Here is an 18,546-nt window from a genome sequence, read left to right on the forward strand (position 1 = left end):
CAGCTGTAATGTGCTTGTGTTCAGTCGGCCTTGTGCTCACCCTGAAACATGTGTGGGTGTATGAGTGTCTTCATATACCATCTCTCACTCATTTTATATCTGCTCTCTCTATTTCTCGCTCATTCATTTTGAACAGTTCTCTGCATTGTTTGGCCATTTGTTTCAAAAATATGACAGTGAAATCAGTCGTTCATGACCTGAGGATACAAAACCATTTGAACAGAACATTTCCAGGCCCAGATGAAATCTGCAGGCTTTTTCACATAATTGCGCTGATTTGGGGGCACATTTATTTAGTGGAATACTGCAGAATAGATTTTAATGTTGAAATGCCTCCAAACGGAGCCTCACCAAATTCAGTTGCAAAAATAATGACTCTGCTTAAACAGGTTTCCCAAACACTCCCTCCTGACACACCCCAAACCCATGCCATTGGATGAACATACAAACACCAAAATTTGTCCTGCTGGTGTTACATGAAAGAAGTCTGTGTATTATGGTGTACACTTACTACTTTTAGGAAGTTGTGACCATTGTGGGCATTGCTGTTGTTTCATAGAAAAACAGGAAGGATAGGAAGGATTTCGTTTGCTTTATTCCCTCCATTAGAGTAGTACATGTATTGGGATGTGTTTGTGAGAATATCTGTACTGTTTAATCTGATGCCCAGACTAAACTCTTTAATCTTTTAATCCTCTAAGCTCGGGAAAGCGAGAGGCCCTAGAGCGATGTCGAGCCTTATGGGATAGGTTTGCAGCTTTGAGTCCTCCAGCGTCAGCCCTTTTTTATAATGTCACACCTCTGGCATTGACAAACACGAGCACATCACACGCATTCCAACACCCACACCTACAGTGCATAACAGCAGGTAGGCCTACATTAGAAGCAAGCCATCCAGCAAGACAAAGTGCACTCAAAAGCACAATAATCATTTAGTATGCAATTGTGTACATGCACACTGACACAAGAACACAGAGAAAACAAACAAGCTTTCATACCTGCATTAAGCAAATTCTTGGACAAGTAATGGGTCATGATGTTTGTCTAGTTGACCAACAACTGACAGTTTGTGAGGTAAACTAGTTTATCTAGATTTTCTTTTTTTAATCTGTGGAAATGTTAGGCACCCAGAATGTTAGGGACTGGCCTCAGTCCCCATTGATTTGGAATTTGTAGGTCATTAAGCACACTCCCCAGAGCCATCACAAGAGATGTTTGGGACCCCTGCAAGTGTAGCATGCTGTCTGTGACCTGTGCACTGTTTGACTAAAAGTCACTTGGGTTAATTGACTGAGGCCTGCCCTAAATTGTGTGGCAGGAGAGTTAAGTCTTTATTATGTGCTACAGTGACATGAAAAGGGCACTTAAAGGACATGAGTGAACCCCTGGGTGGGCATGGGAGGCAGGCAGGATATTGCTATTGACATATGTACATCGACTGCTGCCACTACCTACATTTTGCCCAAATGATGTCTCTGCATACCAAGATGTGTGCACTGTCAAACTGGGCCACATTTGGTTACTGTATATCAGCCACCCTGTGTAAGCCAATAAACAACTTTTTGGCTCATTTTTTTATTTGAGTTATTAATTTTTGCTTGAGTAGCTTACCTTACCTTTAATCCCCTGCTGGACTATTTGTCACTTTCTGCAGTTGGAGAAAGTGCAACAACACTAAGCTACTTTTTGATTTATCACTGTGCATGGAGAAACGTCCCTCTATAACATGGAGTCCGTAATAACACAAATTAATAATAAGGAATAAATACGAATCCCCGTTGGTTGTGTTGAATATGACTAGGTGTGTATCACATTTAGTGCTATTATTCACAGCTGAATGATAACAATGCATTTTAAGCTTGAATGTGAAGTGCATCTCTTTGTATTCCAAAGATGTTGCTTCATGGAAATTATACTTAAAGGTGATGTGTGTTCTTTTTTGGATGTTGTAATACTTTACATACAGAGACAACTATAAGTAAGCCATTTGTATGTTGTTCTTTATGTTGAATCCCCAGAAAGGAGTAATCATTGTTGCTCTGTGGCACTTTCAATGTTCCTCTGTTGCTTGTATCTCAACCAGCATGACACAGCAACATTAGCTCAACCCATGGCTTGAGTTTGGGGTGGGACTATCTGTCTTATTATTAAAAAATTGCAATCCTATTTGGTGACAGAATCTTCACCTTTTATGTTGATCTTGTCTAGATCATAATCATCATTCTGTGAAGTTTTCAACAAGTTTTATCATCTCGACACTACTACTTCCATAAAAACTGCAATGCAGGACCCTTTCGTTTTATGGGGATATGAGAATGGAAAATGAACTTCATCAATCCTCACAGCTAAATATTTTTGCTCAATGAAGCTGCTGCTCTTTTTAATGTGACATCACAAAGAAAAAAAGTTCTGTATGTTAGTAGGTCAAATCTCTGGAAAGAGACAGCTTTTGTGTGTAGCCTGTGGCAGTGGGATTTATAAAAGTACAGCTGTTTTGTAAGAAGAAGAGGATAAGTTAAAGTTTGGGGAAGATAAATTGATTGCCATTGCCAGTTTAAGTAACATTTGGGAGTTTTAGGGACTAAAAAAGCATTGCAATCTCTGATTTTCTCTTTCAGTCATAAGCAGGTCCACACGAAATCTGTGCCCATGAGGAAATCCGCAGAAAGCTCCGCAGATTTCCGCAGAAAGCTCCACAGATTTCCGCAGAATTGGAATGCTAGTCATTCACAAAGTTCCTCATACCTCCCATAAATCAAAATTCAATTATATTTTTTTAAATAATGAACTGAAAATATTAAAACATTTTTCTCAGTTTTAGTGTTGGCATACACTAAAATGTAATTAGTTGACCTTACTTAGATTTTTTTTAGGGCAATCGTTTTTGCATGCTTTTCCTAAGTAAACATACTTAAGTCTGGTTTATACTTTGGAAGAAGCCAAACTTTTTCTCTTGGGCGAACAAACGCACCCTCGGCGAACGAAGCTGGCATTTATACTTAAGGGCGGCGTCATTTTAAAATTAGTTCATATAGAATGATATCATGGTGTTGAAAGTACTGTTCCAGCCACAAGTAAAGCCAATAAAGTAGGGTTTTCTCTCCATGGACCACTGCTTTTTGCGCTGTATCGCTTCTTTGCATTATTGGACCCTTGCACTTTTAAAAACTCCAATCTCTCTCTACTTATTTATCGTGGCCGCACTGTCTTTGTAGAGTTTGTGTTGTAAATCATGTAAACAAGTATACTTCTGCACAATCCCTGTGTAGACAGGCTTCAAATGTATCCATTTTAATGACAGTAACCTAGGTAACGACTCCTCAGCTTTTTTATAAATCGCTAAAAAAGACACCATGAAAGATGGCATTACTTCTCAATTGCCTCTCCTCTCAGCACAAGCAAGTAACCACTCCAATGTTCCCTGCTCGATTTTTATGATGGCAGGAAGGAAAGCCCATGTACACATGAGAGCTGAATTTATTGGCGTGAAGGTTTTGATAGTGGAAGGGAGAGGTGATGTGTGTATCATAGCTGACAGCTCTGTGGCCCAGCGATGACTGTCGAGGGAATGGCCTCGAGGTGCCCGAGCAAAAGGATGTGGAGGGTGAATTGAGAAGCTTTGCTGCTATCACAGCGCCTTTATTTTAAGAGCGCTGAGTGCACTTGCTGACCTGACAATGAGTGCCGAAATAGGGCTGCTTCTGCCACACAGTGCAGTGTGATTGTGTACTGGTGCTTTTAGAACAGTAATAAAACACAATACAGTGATGGAGTCATATAAGCCAAACCTGTCTTTCGTTCTTCCTTTCTTTCCTCTTTCTCTCTTTCTTTCATTCTTAATTTCTTTCTTTCTTTTGTTGGTTTACTTGTTTGCTTACTCTTTATCTTTCTTTACGTATTTCTTTCATTGTTTCATTTGTTATGTCTTTCATTCTTTATTTTGTCAATTTTTTCTTTTATTGTCTTCAGTTGTGTCTCTTTCATTAAATCTTTGTTTTGTTGTCTTGTTAAATCCGTCTTTCATAATGCCATTCTTTCTGTCTTTCGTTTTGCATTGTCTTTCAATCCATTTTTCTTTTATGTCTTTCATTGTCTTTCTTTTGTTGTGTCTGTCGTTATGTCTTTCATGCTGTCTTCTGATGTCTTTCATTATGTTTTTCTTTTGCTGTCGTGAATTCCGTCTTTCGTTGTCTTTGGTTTGTTATGCCTTTCATTGTTTTGGTCATTATGTCTTTCATTCTGTCTTTTGTTTTCTTTCCTCTTACATTGTGTCTTTCTTTCACTGTCTTTCTTTCTGTCTGTCTTTTGTAATGTTGTTCTTTCTGTCTTTCTTTACATCTTTTATGTCTTGCATTGTCTTTAGTTATGTTTTGCATTGTCATTTTTTCATTGTCTTGTTGTGTCTTTCTTTTATGTCTTTCATTCTGTCTTTCTGTTGTGCAGTCGTTTTGTTAGCTTCCTTTCGTTCTGTCTTACATTTTCTCATTCGTTCCCTTTTGCTCTGTTGTTCACCAGTTTCATTTTTCATTCTGTCTCTTATTTGGTTTTTGTTTTATTTATTTTTTCTTTTTGCTTTCTTTTTCAGTCTCTTTCTTTCTTTCTTTTTCAGTCTCATTCTTTCTTTCATTCATTCATTCATTCATTCATTCATTCATTCATTCATTCAGCTTCCTTTTATGTAGCCTGTCTGCTTTTAGGTGCAAATATCCCTAATTAATATGCATTAATTGCTGTGGCCGTAGGTTGAAATAATGAATCTGTGCACTTGAGGTGGAATATTCATGACAAAATTTGTGTCTGAACACATTATAGTGTTAAAACACCTTTAACCTCACAGTACACCAAACAGCAGGTTTCTGGCCTCTATTTTACCCTCTCTCTTGCTTACTGATATTGCTGTATTTGTCCAGATATAGTATCTGGCAAATATATATATATATTTTATCTGCCTTATCTGCAGTCTATAAGGTTATTTACTCTCTCTCTGTTCAAGCTCTCCATCTCCAGGGAGAACTGACTGCATTTCCGGCATGTATATGATTAGGGGAGTGGAAATTAGGTCAGATGCTTTTTGTATGAAAGCTATACTCAGCCACAGCTGGCGGAAGACATCCAATAGCCCCCCAAAACACACATTTGCACACAAACATACATATGACACAATCGGGACCCGATTGAATGGGCTTTATCAGAATGTGGCCGTGCGCATGTATGCGTGCGTGGGCTGTGTGCTCTAATATTAGCTGAAATTGGTTCTTAGCTCCTTATCTCAGAGCTACTGTCAAAGCCTTTCCTCATGCACAAGCCCACACACACTTTGCTCTTGCAGCCGCACCCTTTCAAACATGTACAGTGTCGCCACAAAAGAGTTGCATGCTCACACTAAACCAGAGGAAATAAACATGCCACATGCTAATCTTTTAGTCTGTGTCTATATCGCATCTTTCATTAATTTTCAATTCATATTTATACGATTGTTTTATGTGGATATGATTCAACCTTTCTCTTGCTGAAAGCTGCGACAATACTACTAATATAATTTCCCCATCTCCTTCTGTCCAGATTTAGTGTGTACAATACTGAATATAATATTATTTTCCATCTATGGCAGAGATGCCAAAGTTGGCCCGTGATGACCTTTAATTTGGCCCGCCTTGCCATATCAGTTAAATTCAATACTTTATTGCCATACCATCGTAGTTGTCTGGAATTTTTCTTGGTGAGCTCATAACAAAGATAATTCAGAATTACAAAAGACATTATATCAGCAACATTGTTAACAACAATAGCAGCAAGAGCATCAGCATAAGTGAAACATAAGGACCAGCCTAATTTATGACATATATAATTTATGACAAGTGGGGAAAAAAAGCCATTGACACAGCTCTTCGTTGAATTAGTTAAGCAGATAGCAGAGTAATGTTGTTTTTATATTATGAAATCATAAGGGAGGGGAACCAGGGCAACTTTTATATTTTAATGTAATACAGTTTGATACAATGTAGCATTAACTTTCGGCCCATGGCTGTCAATCAAGTTTGATTTTTAGCACTTCGTAGGAAATAGTTTGGGCACCTCTGGTCTATGGTGAGTTATCTGTTATTAGTATGAATGTTACACTAGATACATTGAAGTCTGGATCATTTAGAACAGCACAGTGAATATTAAAGTACTTCAGCCAAAAATTAAAAGTAGATTGAAATGAGAAGTACCATAAAAGTAGTCCATACAACTTGTGCACTATATTCCAAGTCTTCTGAAGTGCAATCTCATGTGCACTCATGCATATTCAAACTTGCCGTGACTTGATCATTTGCATGCCAACAACATTAGGCATCACGTCATATTTGAATATACAGGACCATTGGAGGGAAAGATTTTCAATAAAAAAACATCTCCAATTTCAAGGACTAGGTCATGGGCCTTTAACTGCAAGGGCTCTTGAGCTACTAAACACATGTCAAGAACTATTAGCATTAGAAAAGGAACTGTAGTGTCCTGTTGCAGAGAAATAGGGAAGCCCCACATAAAAATTGACTGCTGACCTGCCTGGCATTTCGTTGCAGTTGACAGAACTGTGGATGGGGTGGAGGGGGAAACTTGCCCCTGTTTAAGATATTGTCTGGTCTTGTTTTAATTAAATAACAAAGTACAAAAGGATTCTGAGGCCTGGTTTCACCAACAGTCCTTGAGAGATCTCATGTTAGAAACACCAGACTGCAGGTGTGATTAATAAATGATATTTCAAAACTGACATTTCTTTGAAATTCATCAAAGAAACGCACTGCAATCTATGAACTTTAAAGACCCTCTGAAAGCAAACTGGTATTTTGGCTACTTTTATTTAATGTCTGTTAGCTTTGAGGCCTTCTATGCTAGCAAACTCCTATAAATTGGCAAAATTATCTTTTATTAGAGATGGAGAACATGGTGATCATTCAAGACTGTGACGTCAGCTAAAGGCTGTTGACTTTTTGCAGGAAAAGGGCCCTTCGGTTTTTCCCGTCCCAATATCTTGTTTTAATAGTTAATAAATCAACACAGAAAGAAAACTGCGCTTGTATAACCATTTCAAGAAGTCGTTAAGTTTGCTGTTTATTGACATTACTTTTTTCCTGATTATTAGCTGCATTTTGCATGCTTTGGTTTGTGGTCAAGGGGCATTCTGACACTCTGTATGTTTGTTTCCATATGCAGCTGCCGGCAGACTTCAGCCGATTACACCTGGCAGACGGGATTCATCCCCAGGTGACGCACGTTTCCTCCAGCCACTCAGGATGTAGCATCACCAGTGACTCTGGGAGCAGCAGCCTGTCGGACATCTACCAGGTACAGTAACAGCACAATGTCTCGCTAGATGTCTCTTCTTTGGTTAACTACAGTTTTGTAACCTTGTATCACAAAGTGACACATTCTGCATACTCTGAGTCTGAAATGGTACAGTTTTTACTGTTTTATGGATACTGCAGTGACTTGGTCTAAATGCTAATAATGTAAATGCAAATTTCATCCCTCTTTATGCACCTCTTTTTTCAATGCTATTTATTCATTTGGCAGATACTTTGATTCAAATTGACTTAACACTATGTCCTAACCAGATCCAATGTGAAAAAAACAATAAGCTTTTCCACATAAATGTGGAATGTCATGTCCTAATCGGACATGACTGGTCCAAAATCCTGTTCCACATAACTGTATATTAAACACTAAATATCTTCTGAGTTTGTGTCACCTCATTCAGCAGTTTTTCTTTCTGTGTGGACAGACACATTTGTCGCTAGAAGTACATCACACCTGTTACAGTGCATTCTAGTTGCACATTGTATCACTATGTATGTTCCCTGAGAATCAAACCCATGACCTTGATGTTGCTAGCATCATTCTCTTCTAGTGGAGCAACAGGAACAGCAAGCACAATTACACAATTTCTTCTAATATCTAATCTTCTAATACAGTTTCCATCACTTAATATTTTTCAAGGCCCTAGAAAAGTGAGCCAAAGGTCTTAAAAACGGACCTTTTGACATTCAAACACAGAAACCCCATTTCCATTTTACATATCTGTGTCAATCTGTGAAAACGTGTTTGCTTTCATGTGTGTGTCTCCGTAAATCTGGTTAATTATGTGTGGGTTGGTATACGGCTGGTTGTTTAATTGATTTCCTTGTGTGTTGTGTTTGCGGATTAAAGTGGTTTTGTGGCGGGGTGCGTGCAGAGAGAGGTGTGTGAAGATAATTCAGTGTATGCAGCAAGCATGATCCTGGCCTGATGGCCATCTGTTGAAGTCTCATTACCAGCTGGAATGTGTCCTAATGAAAGGAGGTTGTGATCTCTCTGCTCTACAGATCACCTCACCACAGTGCTCTACACCTCTCTGCAATTCACATAAAACGAGAAGGCTTGTCAAATGCTTCAAATTTGAATGAGCCGCATTCGAAGCTGTTGTAAAATGCCAATAAACTAACACCTGGCAGTTTGGCAGAAGAATCTGGCTGAAGATTTATATATAAAAAAATAAAATAATATATCATATATATATATATTTTAGTGTTTTATTGTTTATTCTAAACATTATTATTAATAATCTATTTATTGAATATTAGTGTCTTTTTATCATATTCCTGTTGACTGTAAGTTTTAACAAGATGCACTCAAGGCCATGCATTACAGTGATTGTAAGGCACTTAAATGCTTAAAAAATTACCCAAATGTATCAAAGTAGTCCATGCAGCTTGTGTGTCATATTTGTAGTCTTCTGAAGGCATACATTTGGGTAAATTTCTCACATTTTGGTGAGAAATAAAAAAATAACAAATTCTGTGAAAATCTTGATGTCTGTTGTGCTTTCATGATCACTATGAGAGAAGCTCATTCACAGTGACTCGTGAACGTGCAGCAGATGTCAGGATTTTAACTTGGCTGTTTCTTTAATGACTTAACTAGCCTTTTATTGACCTCTATCCTCCACGCATTGCCCTTAATTTACACTATATCAATAAGCCTGTGGCGGTGTACTTACAGAGCATGTAATGCTTAGTTGAATTCTTCACAACATGACTCAGATGGTGTCATGCTGGTTGGCTGATGTAGGTATATAGGTGTCTTACAGCAATTCAGGCCTCTATTGTCAAGAGTAATGGCCCTCATCCTCAACGTGGCTGCCAAGATGGTCACATTTTTATTTATTTTTTTACATTTGAATAAATCATTACACAGGTTGTTCAGGGAGGCTTGAAAGCATTGATCCAAGAATAGTCCTACTGAAATATTAATGTTTCCTTCATGCTCATCTTAGCCACCAAAACAGTGCTATGGATTGCATCAGACTTGGCAGTTTTAAAGATAAATCAGTCCCTTCATCACGTACAATGTACTTACAGTCCTTATGTTTGTTGTCTCTGTTTAGTTCTTAATAGTTTTCATGGAAAAGATGACTCGCTCCTGCTTAGCCTGCATCATTGGCGGAGTTTGATTTGCATCTCGTCGCAGGACAGCAGGAAAAAAAAAACTGATTGAATGACCCCAAAGTAGTCGGTTTGTCAAGATGAGACTTGAATGCAATAAGCTTGGGTTCTTCAAGCATATCTGGCGCAGACTTAATGATCTGCAGCGAGTCATCAACTTAACCGTTTCTAGGTAAAGATTGTGATGTAATGTAAATCCCAAAGGTTCAGCTAATGGGTGACTGCTTAGTGTATTGATTTTAAGATCTTGAAACCACATTAATCAACAGTCAATTATACCTTTTCACAACACGAGTACTGTTGTTTAAGTACATAGATATCCAATCTCTGTGACTAACTGCCTAGAGAATACATAACAAGTAATTCATAGTTGAGAGCAGGGAACTACTTGGAGTTCTTGCAATTTGATAGATTTGGCATTTGAGATTGTCTGTCATTGTACTTAAATACTGCTGATACATTGATCTATGTTCGTTTTTAACCTTAGTTTGATCTCAGGGACAAATGTTATCGAACATCTGTGAGATCATGGAGGCTTTCAGCCGGATTGAAGACCTTAATCTTTCCTTAGACCCTCTTAAGAGGGATGCTATGCAATGGACATCCCTCTGTTTTTTGTATTAATGCATTTTGCCACCTGCCACCACCATTCCTCCCCCACTGTCCTGTCCCCACCCTCAAAGAAAGTCCCGCCTTGCATTGGCCCACCCTATTCGCCCTCTGAGTGGCTGCTTTCAGCGCCGTCTGAATATTTGATGAGTAATGCAGGTCATTTAATTTGAAATGACAAGGGTTTGTGTGAGCCCAGATCGAGGGGCTTAAAAAATTAAAAGTGGCTGGCAGCCTGAGCTCTAAAGATGCGGCTAGGTCCCGGCTTCTGCAAGCAAATGGTTCAGGCGACATTGTGGGCTGTTACGGGTAGGAACAAAGCATCGCTGGGGTTCCTTATCCAGGTGAGAGTGACTCGAATGGATGCGAAATTAGATTTTGCCGTACATGGTGGGATGGGTCTTTCTTTTTATGTCTTATTAATTGTTAAAGGTTGGGCCCTGCTTAATGCTTGCAGTGGAATTTCTTAATAGCAATAACATTTTCATTTTGTTACCAATTGTTGGCTGGTTTAGTCATCTTTCCTAGTCTACATGCTTTCTCTGATTTGTTAATGCAAGAAACAAGTAGCATCAAAGGGGAACAGTTTAGCTCTTTATTTACTCATGATTCTATGATGCTGATGTAAAGATGTGGTATAACTAAGTGTGACTTGTTCCAAATTATATTGTTTAATTCTAATAATATGTTCAGGTATATTTGATACCATTGATTCACATGTGGGATAAATGTACTACATTTGGTCATTGCTTAGTACTGAATGTGTTTATTAGAATACATTTTATTTGTGTACATTTTGGATCAGTGATTTACTTTAGGATTCAAATTAATGGAACTCATGTTTCTGACACACAGGCCACCGAGAGTGAGCCCGGCGACATGGACCTCAGTGGCCTGCCAGAGACAGCCGTCGACTCCGAAGAGGATGATGATGAGGAAGATATTGAACGTGCCTCAGATCCCCTTATGAGCCGAGACATCGTCCGAGACTGCCTGGAGAAAGACCCCATGGACCGAACAGATGACGACATAGGTGAGAGATACCTCATAGTCCCAACCAACATTAACAAAACCCTTGAAAAGATAAAGCAAGGATGAAGTCACTCAGGCTAGAACATGCAAATATCAGAATTTCTATGAAGGAAAAAAGTGGAGATTCGTGAAACCAACAAAAAAGTTGGAAAGACTACAAAGGAGAGGGGGCGAAGTGTTGTTTTTTATTGGTCACTCTCCTACTCGAGCCTCTGGAAGCACATTAAATTTTGATTTGCTGAGCTGCTTCCACAGCTACGCTTCAGTGCTGCTGTGCCAAGCACAGGTCATCAAGTACCCAGACAGGCCACGGGCAGGGAACAAAACCCCAAATCTCTGTCTTTACACTCCACTCTGGGCTATGGGCAACAATGCCACACTAGCTAAAGTCAGTTAATTTATTTATTTGGCCTGCTGAGCACAGAAAGGAAAAGAATTACATCTTTGTGACCAATTCAAGTAATTAACATAGATTGTAAATTAATGATTACATGGCAGTAAATGCACAAAGGAGGTAAGGCTGACAATATGACACTGCAGTTTTTTCCAGAAACATAAAATCCAAAAACCTGAGACCACACAAAGAATATATATATATATATATATATATATATATATATATATATATATATATATATTTTTTTTTTTTTTTTTTACCTCATTACCTGAAATAATTGTTTGTTTACCTACTGTCCAGACATGTGGAGTCCATACCAGCTTGAGTGCATGTTTTCATTAAACCAAAAAGAGGACATTCCAATACTACAAAATGGGAAATTCATATCAATTTTTTCAATATTTCAAATGTTATGCTGATCATGTAATATGTTTTGAAAATGTTTTATTAAGTTGTGCAAGATTGCAAAATAAGAAGCATGTTCACTAGTGTTCTCAGACTTTTGGACCCCACTATATGCTGTTTTGTTCTGTTTTATGGTGGAAATGTGTTTTGTAATGTGTAATTTGTCCTGTTTATAGCATAACAGGATTTTCCAGTTATCAGGAATAGCTTCATATTAATAATGCATTTGATGCTTGGTTGCTGGTTTTTTATAGCTATGGAAAGAATGTTTTTCCGTTCTCCATTTGGGCAGAGCAAACTACAAGTAGTAGAGAGAACAAATATCAATAAAAGACTTTCAAGAGTCTCTCTCTCTCTCTCTCTCTCTCTCTCTCTCTCTCTCTCTCTCTCTCTCTCTCTCTCTCTCTCTCTGTCTGTCTATCTTATATTCATCTGAGTTTCAAATGTGATCTTCACTTCTTGTATCTAACCCTCTTTCTTCAGAGCAATTGTTGGAGTTCATGCACCAGCTACCAGCCTTTGCCAACATGACCATGTCGGTCAGGAGGGAGCTCTGTGCTGTCATGGTGTTCGCTGTGGTGGAAAGGGCTGGCACAATCGTCCTTAACGATGGTGAAGAGGTCAGTCAGACTTGCCGTCACATGAGCCGATGGCATTAGCCTTCCTGCTCTAGCGTGAACCCTCACTCCAACCTTTGACCTATACTCACGACCTTGATTTCTGCCCATAGTACATACCTTGCACTTTTTTGGAAAGCCTTACTTTCCATACTAATCCCATTTTAGTTTTTTCTTAAACTCTTTTTGCCATTTTGAAGCTTGACAGCCCCAATCCTTGTTCACATTCATTATATGGAAAAAGAGTAGCCAGGATATTCTTCAAAAAATAAAAATTTTTGTTATACAATATACATCATTTGCCTTTAAAAGAAAGTCATGCATCTTTGAAATGACATGAGGATGAGTATTGATTACAGAATTGTCATTTTTGGGTGAACTATCCCTGTAAGGATGCTTACAGAAGTGGGGATAAAATATTGTACGACCAGGCCAGGAACACATTTACTAAGGAAATCAGAGTGGCTAAAAGTAGCTATTCTGAAAAGCTGAAAAAACTGTTTTCAGCCAACGATCCTGCATCTGTGTGGAAAGGCCTAAAAAGCATTACCAAGTATATGGCACCTCCCCCTCGCTCTGTAGAGAGTCAACTAATGGCTGATGAACCCCTCCCCCACTCTGATCTTCACTTCAATCACACACCAACACCTCCTGGAACCCCCCTCTGCTACTCAATCTGCACTTATGGTCTGTGGGAAGGATGTGTGCCGGTCTTTCGGAAACAAAAGACTAGGAAAGCTTAAAGCCCAGACGGTGTTTCACCTGCCTATCTGAAAGTCTATGCTGACCAACTGGCCCCATCTTTACACAGATCTTCAATAGATCACTGAGTAGTGTGAAGTTCCCTGCTGCTTCAAATGCTCCACCATCATTCCAGTCCCCCCAAAAAAAAACAAAATCACAGGACTAAATGACTACAGACCCTGTAGCTCTCACGTCTGTGGTCATGAAGTCATTTGAGAGACTGTTTTTGGCCTACCTGAAGGACATCACTGTACCCCTGCTGGACCCCCTTCAGTTTACTTACCGAGCAAACAGGTCTGTGGATGATGCTGTTAACATGGGACTGCATTATTTCCTGCAACACCTCGATAGACCTGGGACTTATGCAAGGATCCTATTTGTGGACTTCAGTTCAGCCTTCAATACCATCATGCCTGATCTTCTCTCAACCAAAATGACCCAGCTCTCCATGCCCACCCCAATCTGTCGATGGATCACCAGCTTTCTGACAGACAGGCAGCAGCTAGTGAGACTGGGGAAACTCACATCCGGGACACTCACTATTAGCACTGGTGCTCCTCAGGGATGCATTCTCTCTCCACTGCTTTTCTTCCTGTACACGAATGACTGCACTGCAAAAGACCCCACTGTCAAGCTCCTGAAGTTTGCAGATGACACCACAGTCATCGGCCTCTTCGCGACGGTGACAAGTCTGAATACAGATGGGAGGTTGATCAGCTTGCTGTCTGGAGCGGTCACAACAACCTTGAACAGAACATGCTCAAAACAGTGGAGATGATAGTGGACTTCAGGAGAAATCCCCCCGCACCTACCCTCAGGCCATTTTCTACATGAACAATTAAACTGCCTCAGGACTCCCCCATAGTGCATTAATGTCTATAAATATCTCACGTACATATGTAAATTCACTCAGATTTAATTCAATAACTGTACATACCCCTACCTTGCACATACATTACCACTTGCACATGTACAATACATATGCCATTCTATATTATGTCCTATTATTTGTATGCCTATTTATATTCTTACCTTGTTTTATATTCTGTGTCTCACTGTAATGTTCTGTGTGCACTTGTTTCTCCTATCACCAAAAAATAAAATACAAATAATCCTTGTGTACGCGAGAACACTTGGCAATAAAGCTCATTCTGGTCTGATGAAAGACCTGCCATTCACCTTAAACCTTTCAGTTTTGCGGTAATCCCAATTCCTTTGCTTTTCTTGCATATAGCTCACAATCACTAGCCCTCCCTATGTCAACCAATAAGCCGTTCATTTTCTGTTCTCTGTTAAACCTGAATGAATGCCAGCATTCAGCATCTTGAGATTACAAGATGCCTGCGGTACAGTGGGGATCACTTATCTCCTTATCTCAGTATTGACATGCCAGAAAGAGCCATTCTCCCCCTAATGCTTCCAAATAATTTAAAACCGGATGAGGCTCGAGGCTTGTGCAACTCATAGCAGTGGCATGTTCTCTTTATGCTGTTATCAATACAGAAAAGTTACAAAATTAAGTAGTTTGTGGTCTCTCGGATAGTTGTTAACCTGTCATTGTTCTGTCGATGCAGCTGGACTCGTGGTCCGTGATTCTGAATGGCTCTGTGGAGGTAACACACCCAGATGGCCGGACGGAAATCCTGTGCATGGGCAACAGCTTTGGTGTGTCCCCCACCATGGATAAAGAGTACATGAAGGGGGTGATGAAAACCAAGGTGGATGACTGCCAGGTGGGTCAAAATCCTAGTCACCCACTCACTTTCAATTCCACTTTCTTTCCAAATTACAGCATTCCAATTGGATTTAAAGAGGAATGGAAGAACAGATCAACTCTATGGTAATCCAAATCCAAAGAATATCTTGAGTACCCTCCACCCAACCAATGTTCAGTCTAATGTTTCTATAGGACAGATCCTGAGCAGACATATCCCATGTAACAGACCCATGCAGTAGAAAAATAATTTCGTCTTGTCCCAGCAAAAATCATTGTTACAGTTAAGCACTTAAAATGGAAGTGAATTTGGCCAGTCCATAAACACTAAAATACATATCTAAAGCATAGCCACAATATGTAAACAATATACATGTTATCATGATTTTAGTGGGATATAATCACTGACCAACCTTATCTACATAAAGTTATATCCAATTTTATTACTTCATTGTCATAACAATGAAAGCCTGTAATCCCTGTATTGAAAATATCTTCCTAAGCAGTTTTATCACACTAAATCATGTTAAAACATATAATGTTTACCTATTGTGCCTATACTTTTGAAACAGTGTGTATTTTAGCATTTATGGACTGGCCCCATCCACTTCCATTGTAAGTGCCTTATGGTAACCACTTTTCATTTAATAAACAAAGAATAAGGCAAAATTATTTTTTGTGGTAATCAATATTATGCCACAAATACTCTAGATTGGGCTTAATTTGGGGTGAACCTGGAACATTCCTTTGAATTATCTAGTTGCTATGCATTACTGTTACTTCTCTGTCTTGTTTTCTTAAGATTTACTTGATGACTATATGTCGAGATCACAAGAAAACACATTCATTTAGCTATGATTCAAGAAATGTTTTGCTTTTTTTTCCCTAATCATTGAAATAAAGTGCTGTATTTTATAGTCTGTGCAGGAGCAATATAAGAATTGCGCGGTTCCACACACGCAGCTCAGAGGAAACATTGCACCCAACTTGTTTAAGCTTTTTGTGATGACTCATTTACTGCAAAAGTGATGTAGCCCTGCCCATTCATTAAACATGAGAATAATGGTGGTGATTAGTGAAAAATTTGCAATTATAAGGACATCTCTCTGTTTCAGTGCTATGCCTTAATTATCGAGGGGGAATCATTTGAATATCCTGATGTATCTTAAAAGTGATTTGCTTTCCAGTATCAGTTCATCTTTTCTCACTCACTCTCGCTGTCTCTTTCTCTCTGTCAGTTTGTGTGTATAGCGCAGCAGGATTACTGCTGCATTCTAAACCAAGTGGAGAAGAACATGCAGAAAGTGGAAGAAGAGGGCGAGATTGTTATGGTCAAGGAACATCGCGAGCTTGACCGCACGGGCACCAGAAAAGGACATATTGTCATCAAGGTAAGAACCCAGCAAGATATTGTACAACAAACTGACAAAACGAATGACATTAAAATAAATATTTATCAGACTGTGATAGGCCAGTTTCATAAATTCATGTGGTCCCTTTCTAGGTCTCATAAGCTTAGGCATTCAATACCTGCACTCTGAATCGTCATGCTATTTGCACTGATTAACACAGATGCATTGAACATTTCCCTTAATTGATTCCTGAACATGGAAATATGCTTGGCACAGTAGAAGCTTATAAGGAGCTGAATATCAAATATGTTTTATGACTCAAATACCATCAGTTCAAGTCAATTCAATTCAATATATAATGTTATAACAATATAAATGTTTCTCACAATTGCTTGTGCCCATGGTTGCTTTCCAACTACAAATAAGATATTCACAAGCTAAAGCTGCATTAAAAATGCACTGCTTTAGCATCTCTAGCATACTTTAGAAGAATTTATGAACTTTTACGTTGGTTGCTTTTTGTAGGGCACACCAGAGCGTCTTACCATGCACCTTGTAGAAGAGCACTCGGTGGTGGACCCCACCTACATCGAGGACTTCCTGCTTACTTACCGCACCTTTCTGCCAAGCCCCATGGTGGTGGGCAAGAAACTGCTGGAGTGGTTCCATGACCCCAGCCTCAGGGACAAGGTACAAAATCACACAGATTTTATGAAAGCACAAATTTATGAAAGTGCTCTATAACAGTGTTTCTTAACTGGTTTTGCTGCAGGAGCAAGATTTTGCATCACATGGTGACCCAAAACATTGTTTATGATACAAATCTCCACAATCAAGATTTCGACATGCAAAACACATTGTGGGTAGCACAAAGCATGTAGTGGATGTCCATATATTGCAAGTGAACACATGTTTGATGTAGTCTGGGTCATATTTTCAATTACCATGGGTAGTTTTGTACATGGTTTATCAAAGATGTTGGCTTGTGCCTAATTTGGCTAAGTGAGAGATAAGTTTGCACCAAAATACTGTAGACTTTGATTGGAAGCACAGCCTTTGACGTCAACAAAAATAGATATGAAGCATTTCCATTTTGTTGTTGCTATTTATCATTGTCGTTTCCCTGGATTCTGGGATCAGAACAGACCTGCATCTCATTTTTGGGTTGCAACCTACCAGTTAAGAACCACTGCTCTATAAGACACACTCTTATTATTTATAATAGGGATGTCCCGATACCACGCTCATTTACTGATACTCGTACTCATAAAAATTTTCTGATACCAAAAACTGATACCGTCTGTCGTACGGATATCATTACAAAAACATTCAGCCCACAAATTAAAATCACGTTATGTCCTTGTGAGATTATTTAACCACAAAAGCTGCAATTTAATGAGATAAATATATAGTTTGTATGTAATTCAACTACATACAAAGTGCTTGTGAATGTGTGGAGACAGTGTTGTACTGACGCTGACTGCTCATATCTTTTAAAGCTTCTCCTTGGATCATACAGGGAAAACACCGTCATGAGCATCACACGCTCTGTTTGTAGCAGATGACAGTAAACAGATTGCAAATTCACGTTGTAGCATGAGGCACATACAGAGTACATACTTATTTAATTAAATAGCAGCATTTTCTGGTTTAATAATCACTTTGAGTCACGTAGCGACCGGCTTTTCCAGAGTGGGAATCTGCCGTCATAACGTCAGAGCTTCTTGGTCAAAGCAACACAGAAACACTTCAAAATAAAAGCTCAGTCAAAATTAAAAGATACATTTATAGGAAAAAAGTATAACAGAAATATATCACAACTGTAAATTTATGTAATATTCACTGTAATACTACTAATACTACTACTAATAAAAATAAATCAGTAGCAATTGTATAATACTTATGCAGAATCTCAGATCTGTGATGCTCTGTTATGCAACACCTTATTTGACATAATATAATTTTAGATTGTGCTGTGAGGTTCTGTATATAAGCACTTCATCTGATTAAAAATAATACAATATTATGTTGAAAATTAATTGTTAGATTTTCATTTGATTTAAAGTTTTAATGAATGTATTTATTTTAACACTATTTTGATGATAACATTTAAATAAACTGTTGATATGGAGTTTATAAAAAAACCCAAAAAAAACAGATCGGGCTCTGTATCTGCGAGAACCAAAAATGAAGTATCGGTACTCGTACTTGT

The 18,546-nt window shown here is 38.7% G+C and overlaps 1 protein-coding gene across 5 annotated transcripts in view; it reads left to right on the plus strand.

Moving 5' to 3' along the window:
• The window catches only part of LOC127418323 (rap guanine nucleotide exchange factor 2-like), a 185,681-nt gene that overhangs the window by 137,773 nt on the left and 29,362 nt on the right, over nucleotides 1-18,546 (plus strand). For all 5 annotated transcript variants that reach the window (XM_051658872.1, XM_051658875.1, XM_051658874.1 and 2 more), the window contains 6 exons: nucleotides 7,198-7,329; nucleotides 10,929-11,106; nucleotides 12,391-12,527; nucleotides 14,843-15,001; nucleotides 16,221-16,373; nucleotides 16,860-17,024. In XM_051658872.1, the coding sequence (XP_051514832.1) occupies nucleotides 7,198-7,329; nucleotides 10,929-11,106; nucleotides 12,391-12,527; nucleotides 14,843-15,001; nucleotides 16,221-16,373; nucleotides 16,860-17,024 (924 nt within the window). The remainder of the gene's footprint in view (nucleotides 1-7,197; nucleotides 7,330-10,928; nucleotides 11,107-12,390; nucleotides 12,528-14,842; nucleotides 15,002-16,220; nucleotides 16,374-16,859; nucleotides 17,025-18,546) is intronic.

This window comes from Myxocyprinus asiaticus, chromosome 27 (genome assembly GCF_019703515.2).
Source record: "Myxocyprinus asiaticus isolate MX2 ecotype Aquarium Trade chromosome 27, UBuf_Myxa_2, whole genome shotgun sequence".
In the NCBI taxonomy this organism is placed as follows: Eukaryota; Metazoa; Chordata; class Actinopteri; order Cypriniformes; family Catostomidae; genus Myxocyprinus; species Myxocyprinus asiaticus.